The 9,203-nt window shown below is 54.4% G+C and overlaps 1 protein-coding gene across 4 annotated transcripts in view; it reads right to left on the reverse strand.

Moving 5' to 3' along the window:
- Carmil3 (capping protein regulator and myosin 1 linker 3) overlaps positions 1–9,203 on the reverse strand; it is a 17,453-nt gene that overhangs the window by 3,600 nt on the left and 4,650 nt on the right. For 2 of the 4 annotated variants that reach the window (XM_008839847.1, XM_008839845.1), the window contains exons 13-34: positions 8,938–9,047; positions 8,726–8,803; positions 8,148–8,224; positions 7,965–8,069; positions 7,800–7,869; positions 7,186–7,267; positions 6,992–7,088; positions 6,808–6,862; positions 6,558–6,730; positions 6,276–6,344; positions 5,971–6,064; positions 5,781–5,879; positions 5,315–5,443; positions 5,060–5,173; positions 4,444–4,619; positions 3,610–3,697; positions 3,336–3,473; positions 3,015–3,078; positions 2,677–2,885; positions 2,035–2,135; positions 1,099–1,411; positions 664–792 (exon numbers count right to left, since the gene is read on the reverse strand). In XM_008839847.1, the coding sequence (XP_008838069.1) occupies positions 664–792; positions 1,099–1,411; positions 2,035–2,135; positions 2,677–2,885; positions 3,015–3,078; positions 3,336–3,473; positions 3,610–3,697; positions 4,444–4,619; positions 5,060–5,173; positions 5,315–5,443; positions 5,781–5,879; positions 5,971–6,064; positions 6,276–6,344; positions 6,558–6,730; positions 6,808–6,862; positions 6,992–7,088; positions 7,186–7,267; positions 7,800–7,869; positions 7,965–8,069; positions 8,148–8,224; positions 8,726–8,803; positions 8,938–9,047 (2,570 nt within the window). Of the gene's footprint in view, positions 1–663; positions 793–1,098; positions 1,412–2,034; positions 2,139–2,676; positions 2,886–3,014; positions 3,079–3,335; positions 3,474–3,609; positions 3,698–4,443; positions 4,620–5,059; positions 5,174–5,314; positions 5,444–5,780; positions 5,880–5,970; positions 6,065–6,275; positions 6,345–6,557; positions 6,731–6,807; positions 6,863–6,991; positions 7,089–7,185; positions 7,268–7,799; positions 7,870–7,964; positions 8,070–8,147; positions 8,225–8,725; positions 8,804–8,937; positions 9,048–9,203 lie in introns of all 4 variants that reach the window. The other 2 variants (XM_008839846.1, XM_017799830.1) reach the window with 1 other exon arrangement.

Genomic DNA, 9,203 nt, shown 5'->3' on the forward strand with positions numbered 1-9,203 from the left:
CAGAGCTCCCTGCCTCTGCCTCCCAAGTGCTGGGACTACAGGTGTGCGCCACCACGCCCAGAAGTTGTATTTAATTTTATGTGTTGTTAAAAGTGAATCTTGCAAAAAATCTGTGATTTTAAAGATGGTAATGCTTACAGTTAAGACTAAGTTTTTTTGTTTTTGTTTTTGTTTTGGTCTTTTTGAGACAGGGTCTCCCTGTAGCCCCAGCTGTCCCGGAACTCACTATGTAGACCAGGCTGGCCTCGAACTCATAAAGATCCACCTGCCTCTGCCTCCCAAGTGCTGGGATTAAAGGCGTGCGCCACCACGCCCGGCAAGACTAAGTTTTAAAAGGTGAACTGCTTTAAATAAATATATTATGGAAATTATAATTCATATCTATAACATAAATAAGGTAAAAAATCAATCATGAAGGCTATAATCAACTAACAAAAGTTTGGGAACCAGAATGCCAAAGACTACCAAAGGCAAGTATTTTTATGACCTGCACCTCTATTTTACAAGTGCCAATAGGTAAAGTAATGAGTCCTAGATTACATGGCAACCATGTGGTAGGGGCACCTGCTTTGTCCACTGACCACCAGGGATGAGGGAGCAGGAAATAGGGTGCTGGACAGGAAGCCACCGGACCCTACATTTGTCACCCCAGGCCCCCCTCACCTCTCGTTTTCCATCAAAGCTCCAGCCCTTGGTTCTTCCCAAGCCAGGAAGGGCAACACCATGAACCCTTGGCTGCTGTGCTGTCCCAGAGGCTGGGGCCCCGTCCCCTGGCTCCAACCCCTCTGTGCCCTGGAACAAAGCCTCTTATTGATAGGCATTCTTGATAGAAAAAGAGCTTTATAGGCAGCAGGTGAATTGTGGGGAGGTCTGCTGCCTCAGCAAGACCCCAGCTCCAGGGAAGTCTTGCCCAGACTCTAGGAGGAATCCCTTCAATGTCCTCATGCTCTGGATTATTCTCAAGAAGGGAACTGGAATGACCAGTGGTCCTTAGAACCTGAATGCTAGCATTCTCCCATGAAGGCTGCGATGGCATCAAGGAGTGGGCCATGTATGAGACAGGAGAAGGGGAGGACAGGGCACCTCTGCCTCACTTACCATCTTCCTGCGGAAGGAAGGTCCCCGGGCACCCCCAAATCCAGGAAGGAGGTTGCTCTCCTCCTCTGGGCTCCAACAGGGAGATGAGTTATTGCCAAGGCTTGCAGGGTCTGGGCTGGGAGGGCTCTCCTGAGTCGGGGGTGGAGGTGGGGGTGGAGGGAGGAGAAGACCAGTAGTGGGGGACCCTGGTCCCCTGTCCCCCTTGAAGCTCCGGGGCCGGCGGAAGTGAAACAGGCCCCTGCGCCTCTTCTGGCGCGGAGGCAGCGGCGGCTCCGGGAGGCCTGGCCTCATGTTTCTCAGAGTCCGCGGGTAGCTGGGTAGAGTTGGGGTGGGTTAGAGGTATGTGCCAGATGCAGGGCCCAGGGCAGAGCTGGGGCTGGTTCATTCTGAGCATAACAAGTACTTGCCCCACTTTCCTCTCTCATCTAGTCTGTCCTGCACCGTGGTTCTTCCTGCTTGGTCTCGGGGGGTTGAGGAGAACACTGGCCCACTTTCCCTGTCATAAACCATCAGTGGCCTCTAGCACCAAATCTACCCTCTTTTGCCGGATTACTCCCCCAATTCCTTCTTTCAATTCCTCTAAGCGACATGGCTGTTCCTGTATAGACCTTGGGGAATGTACAGGACAGTGGCAGAGACTTCTCAGAGCCTCGTACTGCCCAAGGGCATTTCATCCCAGGGCCTGTCACCTCTGCCCATTCCCTCCAATCTCCCCTTCCCCAGTGGTTCACTCCGGCTCCATCTTTTTTAATCTTCCCGAGTAGATTCAGAGGCCTTGGGGGCTAGAGGATGGGTGGGGAAGTTGAGAACATAGGGAAATGTCCCAGAGAGCCTGGCTAGGGAGCAGTACTGTTGGAGAGACTTCCCTGGGAGCTGGAGGTCATGGGAACCCTTACAGGGCCTTGGGCCTGCTCAGGGTAGGCATGTACATCACACCTGGAGCTCTCATCCATGACCCTTCGGCTGAAGAAGTCCTCCAACCCCTCATCCAGGCGGGTGGCCATCCCGTTTTCCTGACGAGACCCAGGTACTGGTACCTGCTGGGAGGAAAGTCGGGTGTGTATATCTAATCTGCCTCAAGAAGTCCCACCTCCCATCCTCTCAGATCTTCTCAGGGCCCTCCCCTTTGGATGTGGCTCCATCAAAATCAGTTCAACAGAGCATTTCCTCAGCTTAGAGGCTCTCGGCTTAATCTGTCACTAAAATAAGAATGTCACTAGCACAACCTGGCAGAGATTCCTTCCCCTTTCCAGCCTTCCCTTTTTCCTTTCTTTTCTCCTTCTTTCCCTCCGTGTTTCCCTTCCTCCTTTTCTCTTTTAGATGGATATGGGTGTCTCACTATGTTGCCCAAGCTGGTCTTGAACTCGTGGGCTCAAGTAAGCCTCCTCCCTCAGCTTCCTGAGTAGCTGGGATTATAGGTTTGTGCCATCACACCTGGCTAGACACACATATTTTATCAAGTATTTCTTTCTAATCCCCCAAAGCTGCTGTCTCTGGCTTCTGGGTCCTAAAGGTAGGAGTCCTGACTCTGGTGCTGCTAAGGAAAGAAGGTCCTCTTGTAAGGATTTTGGGACTCACACTGGGCCGACCAGGTCCTGGTGGGGTAGTCCTGGGAGGCCGAGGCCTCCCTTGTGTTTGATGTCTTAGTTTATAGCCATGAGTGGGCAGCTCAGATAGACCTTCCCAGGAGCCACTTGCTGTGGGCTGGGTGCCCCCAAGTCCTGAGAACCAGCCAGGAGGGATCCCGAGGCTCCCTAGTTGGCTTTCCATGTCCTGAGGACTCCCACCTGTGGGTACAGTAATGTTAGAAGGACTAGCAGGAGGGGCTGGGAGAATTAGGATGGAGGGGCAGAGAAGAAGAGGAGGGCTTGGCAAGGGGTGGGAACGTGGCTCTTAGAACGGGGCTGTGGACTCACTGATGAAGGCCGACACTGGCCGGATCTTGCGGCTGCGCTTCTGCTTTTTGATGGCCATTGTGTCCTGTGGAAATGGAGATGAAGAGTGGGCCAGATGCTCCCACCCTTCATAAAACCTTTCCTTTAGAGTCTGCACTGCCTCCCTCTCCTTAGGTGGCTGAGGAATTGGGATGAGAGAAGAGTTTGGGTTGGACTGGGGCCAGGGAGAGGCTGGGCACAGGAAGGTGCAGTGCAGTCCGGAGAGGTGAGGAGCGACAGTTGTGCAGGTTCAGGGGCAGGACCCAGGCTGAAGAGGGGAGGGGAAGGTTGTGGGAAGCTTACGATATTGGTCCCGAGTTCATCATCTGTAGTTTCTTCATGGTCATGGTTCCGGCCTCGGCCTCGGGAGGACAGATCTGGCCCTTGGCCTGCCCCTCCTGGTGGATCTGATAGTGTCCTTAGCTGGGTCAGGTGCCGGGCCTGAAGAAGGATGAGCATGAACAGGATCCTGAGAAACCTGTCCACTTCCCAGGGGCTGGAGAGGAAGGGACCTGGGGACGTGGGATGATGCAGGGCGGAGGGCATGTGTGAGCTCATCTGGGTTCAGAATTCTTACCAGGCTCTTGTGGGAGTGGTATAGCTCCTGCAGGATCTCATCCACTATGGAGTTGGTCAAGTAGGTGACAACGGAGAGCTTCACTTCACTGTGGGCATAGGTGGGACCGCTCAGCTATTCACTGCCTAACTCCTGGGCCTCTATCCCTTCCTTCCCCAGATGACAGAGAATAGGCCAGCTAGCCTGGCTGCCCACAGACAGCATGGTTGCTGGAGGGGGCATCTTAGGTCCAGTACACTCATGTCTCCACCAACACATGTCCAGTCCCAGCCAGTGAGCTCTCCAGCCCAGTCCCTTGGTATGGACAGAAAGGAACTAAAGAAGGAGCAAGGGGGCTCCAGGCCAGGAGTCCCAGAGGCACAGAACCAGATAAACCGGGATGCTGAGCAAACCTCAATGGCTGTTTCTCAGCATGCGCACTAACCCTCCTTTGCTTCAGTGAATGGCACCTACATCCAGAGTAGAAGAATTCTGGGGGCAATGAGGATTAGGAGGAAGAAACTGTGTTTATGAACCTGACCATATTTTTCTTTGTCCTTGTCTCTGAGGAGGCTGTTTTGTTTCCAGGGGGCAATTCCTGGTGTATGTGTGGGGCATGTGAATATACACCTGTCCGTGGATCACCCTGACCCCTATACTGCACCTCACCACCCAGATTTCTAGGGCAAAGATCAGTCAGACTCTAAATAACAAGGCTGCAAAGGCTACAACAGTTAAAGATTTATCCCTTATAATGGCGGTTATACATTCATTATTCATTGCTGATAGCTCCCAACTCCCTAAGTGCTCTGGGCCAAATCCAGCTTTGCCCTGGCTCCATCCTCTGACTCTCACTCCAGCTTGTTCTGAATGTCCTGTCCCGCCTGCTCCAGCAGCGCTCCTCGGATGAAGTTCCGGGGCACAGTGACACGCTCTGCCACATTGCTCAGCATCTTGTTGTGCCCCTCTGCCACCCGCATGGCCACGGGGCATAACTCCTGTGTTAGGCTGACCATAGACTCCAGGATCACCTAGTGTGGAGGAAGGAAAGCCAGAACCCCAAGTGGGGGGGCAGGATCAGGACTGGCACCACAATGGAAGAACGTTTAGCACATTTAGTCCAGTTCTCCATGGTAAGATGGAGGGACCTAACCAAGGTCACACAGCTGTTTGTGCCAGAACCCTGATTGAATCACTGCCCCTTCCACCCTACCATACAGACAAGGGAGAGTCAGCCCAAGGATCAGAATCTGGGAGACGAAGGGGTTAGAGATAAGGATCCAAGGCTGAAGTTAGCAAAAACCAAACCCAAACCAAACCAAAACACCCAGCCTATATTGTTATAGTGCCTTGGCACTGGGGGAATCTCAACTCCGTATTTCCTTCTTGCCCTCTAACCTCCTTACTCTGACTTCAGCTTTGGTCACCACCGGGCTCCCAACAATGATCTCTACCCTCCCCTAGGACTTGCCTGCAGCTCCTTGTCCACGGCCTTGGATACCTCACTGGCTACTGACTCCAGTCTCTGCCTCACAGGCCCATCATTGGCCAGCACATGGCCCAGCTCATAGAGGCTGGGAAACAGCTGAGGAAGGAAGATGTTTTTTTCAGAGGCCAGAACTAGGCCCTACTAGGTCCCTGGGTTTGGAGGACAGATGCACGGAGAGGATTTGGTATGGGTGCCCTCCATGGCTGTCAGAGAAGGGTAGGGCTGTGGAGGGCTCACCGCCCGGGAGTTCTTCGCATCCTTGATGAGGTCCCGGGCATAGAGCAGCTCATCCTGCACAGGCTCCAAGGGACACAGCCTCAGGGCCCGCACCTCCTCTTGCACTCGTCCACACAGCCGCTGTAGCATCTGAAGAACAGTGGCGGGAGTGTCAGGGCTCCCAGGTCAGCCCCTGTGGGCCAGGCTGCCAGCACTTACAGTGGTGGTGGTGAGATCTCTGGATGGCCTGCCTTCTCTCCTCAGAATAACCTTCCTGAATACCTAGTCGAGCCCCTACAGTCTTTTGCACCCCTTCTCTGGGGCTACCTGCTATTTGCCTGCATACAGTTAGGGCCCATAATTGGAATGTCGTTTTGTTCAGTCCGGTTTGGGGTACCATGTGACGCCTCTTCATGCCCCTCCATGTGCTTCAGCACATCGCATCTGTACCCTGCATGCCCCATGTGTCCCGGAGGGAAATGTTTACTTGCTCGGCGCTGCTGGTCACCAGGCCTTGCTGCAGCCTGAAGGCCTGCTCCTGGGGGCATGTCTGGGAGTGGTTGTTCCTCACCAGGCACCACTGGATCTAGAGATGATGGTGGATAGGATTAGCGTTGGGGATGCAGGCTGCCCTCTGCCCCTTGCTGTTTCTCCCTGCTTACAACAACACCCTTTACCTTCTGCCAGACGTCCTCTGTACGCTCAGGGGCACTGCGGTAGGCTTGGGAGATGTCGCTCACAGGGAAGGACATGAAGCGCAGTGTATGGTTGCTGTGGAGTATAACAGCAAAGCTAGGTGAGGGAGCAGGTGAAGAGGGGAGGCCCTCCCCCAGCCCACCTTTGCTCATCATTTCCCTCTTCCTGGCTCTTCCTTACATTTCTGTGCAAATAGGTCAGGGAACTGGAATGGGACTAAGGTAGTTTGGTCCTGTCCTGAAGGAGGCTGGGGGCCTGTATCAGGGCAGAGCCTTGGTCTACTCACCTCTCCAAGGCCCTTGCAATATCCAGGAAGCCCAGGGCAGATGTATTGTTCCGATCCCATAGGATAGTTCTGGGGAAGGGTGAATACCAGTTCATCATTACTTTCTCTGGGTCCCCATTAAGGGTCAGAGATGTAACCTTCTTGGAGTTGTCCCTCCTCTGGTAATGAGGCTGACTCAGAGACAGGTCTTCTCAAAGCTGGGATACAAAGCTTGGAGGCCAGCAGGGAGAATGTGTGTATGTGTGTGGGGACTGGGACTCCAGGCTGAAGTGTGGGCCTCACCTGAGGGAAGAGTTTATCTGCAGTGCCTTAGACAGCATCTTGGCCCCGATGTCCTCCATGCCGTTGCCACTCAGATCCACCTTGGCCAGGCAGGTGTTGCTGCCCAGGGCATTGATGAGGATGCTGGTTCGAAGCTTCAGCCTGGAGTCTGCCACTGACAGTGACTGCAGGGACTGAGTGGGCAAGTAGAGGTTAGGGCCAATCCCCACAGTCAGCCACCCAAGATTCCCTCCTAGACCTGGCCACTCACACAGTCCTCTTCCTGGATCAGTTGCACAAGCTTATGAAGGATCTCTTCCAGAGTCCTGTGGGGAGTTGGGGCTCAGGGTAGGAGGGAGGGGGCTGGGGTCATGCTATTGGGGGATGAGAAAGGGGGGCAGTGAGACAAGAGGCTAGATGGGACAAGGGTCTGTGGGCATCAGGGCAGGGCTCACTTGGCCTTGACATTGAAGTTTTTTCCCAGGAACAGGTGCTTGAGGGACTTATTCTTGCCAAGCGCAGGTACCAGTGTCAGGAGGTCTGAGTCAAACCCTGGTCAGTAGGTGGGAGGGTCCTGGCCTTGAGGCCCAAGGCACACTGAAGTTTCCTTAGGGCTTCTTCCCCATGCTCAAGGAGTAACCTTACTCACCATTGTCAGACAGATCTAGGCTGCCTATACAGGTGACAGCCCCCAGCTGCTCTTGCAAAGCCTGGGCTCCTGCTGAGCGGAGCTACGTGGACAGAGGGAGTTGGGGTGAAAGGACAGGGAAGGGTAGGGATGGAGGGATGAGGTAGGGGATGAGTACATTTAAACCTTAGATACCAGGGTAGTCACAAAGGACTCATGGCCATACTAGGTCTTGGAGGTAAAATCAGGGAGACTCTCTCTTCACATTGCATCCTTTCCTCTGTGTGTGTGTGTGTGTGTGTGTGTGTGTGTGTGTGTCCCTTCCCTCAGCCAAAGGCTGCTGTCCCAAAGACAGCTTGCTCCTGCCCTCTGCTGGGCAAACCTGGTATCTGCCACCCAAAGAATTAGCGGCAGAGATGCCGGCATGTGAAGGTGAATGGCCAGTGTGGTCAGGTCAGGGCTGCTGCTGCGGCGGCTGCTGCTGCTGCTGCTGCTGGTGTGTGTGTGTGTGTGTGTGTGTGTGTGTGTGTGTGTGTGTGTGTGTGATGGGAGAGCATCACAGAGTCAAGTTTTGACCGAGGGAGAAGTGAACATTGGGGTGATGGGTGGGAGACTGGAGGGGGGATGGGGCTCACCTCACAGCCGCTGACGTCCAGGTGAAGATCACTGAGGTGACTATTGAGGGAGAGGCCCTGAAGAAGTGCCCTGTAGTAGGAAGGTCAGTAGGCCCACCTTTACTCCTCCTCCCTCATATTTTTTATGGCTCTCCTGAGCATCCTCCAACCCTTCACCCACCCGACCTGAGGGCCTCCAGGGGCAGTCTGGTGGCTGACAGGTTGACATGGCTGAGGGTGTAGGCGCTGCTGAAGAACTGCTTGAAGGCCGGTGGGGCCTCCCGGCCCTTCCTGTGGAGACCCCAGAGGTCAGCAGGGGAGGGCAACAGCCATGACATTATTATTCCTCCCTGCCCCTCCTGCCCCCACCTGTGGGAGCAGCTGTTGCGAGCCAGGTTGAGGTAGGTGAGGTGGGAGCAGCAGCCATGAAGTAGGGCACCCAGAAGCTGTGGGAGAGACACAGTGGGTCTTAACAAGTCAGAGAGGGGCATGGACTCCCTCCTCACCCCCTCCAACATCCTGGCACTTCCCTCTCTGAGATCCCCACTGAGGATGCCCTCTCAGTTTCATAAAGTTTGCTCCTCTGTGGAAGGTGGGAGCTATACCTTGTGTGGCTGCAAGCATGTGGAGAGACTTACAGTGGACGGGTAACCAAAGCCACTACTGGCTCTTAAAGAGAACTTATTCAAGTTAGGGAAAGTGAACTTTCCTACTTGTGGACATATCCCTGTGCTAGAGTGCACAGCTGGAAAATGGAGTGAGGGGCCACTTTTAGGCAAAGCACCAGGGCCTTGTGATCTGAATAAAGTACACACAGTATGGATGAACCTGAAGTCATCCTGGAGCTCTGGTCACATCTCTACTCAGGGAGGGAGGGTGAGACAGGAGCTCCTCCCGCCTGTCCCTAACCAGCTTCCTCTGTCTGGCTTTCCTCATCATCAACTCACCAAGTCAACAGCGCAGTCAGTCCCTGACAGGTCCAGGTGTACCAGGGCATTGGGCTGGGCCAGGAAACTATAGAGGGCCTGGGGAGGAAAGGACAGAGGAAGGGAGAGGAGTGACAGCATCTCTCTACCCCCAGGGGCCACAGGACAGAAGATCCCCAGCCCCAGAGTCCTGAGCATGCTTCTGTATGTGAAGTTACATTCTATGAACTCACATTGGCCTCGTCCGTGGCAAGCAGCCCAGGGTTCTTGCTCAGGTCCAGGTATCGAAGGGAGCTGGCAAAGGCGGGGTTGGCCCCGAAGGTCTGGCCCAGTGCCTGGAGCCCTGAGCACAGCGGGCACTGGGCTGGGTTGGCCCCCATCCCCACCTTCTCCTCTCAGTACATGACACTTCCCCACTGCCCAAATGTGATTCTTTTTCCTCTCCCAATCCCTGAGATGGTGTGTGTGTGTGTGTGTGTGTGTGTGTGTGTGTGTGTGT

Source organism: Nannospalax galili, unplaced genomic scaffold (assembly GCF_000622305.1).
Source record: "Nannospalax galili isolate Female #2095 unplaced genomic scaffold, S.galili_v1.0 scaffold1119, whole genome shotgun sequence".
Lineage (NCBI taxonomy): Eukaryota > Metazoa > Chordata > Mammalia > Rodentia > Spalacidae > Nannospalax > Nannospalax galili.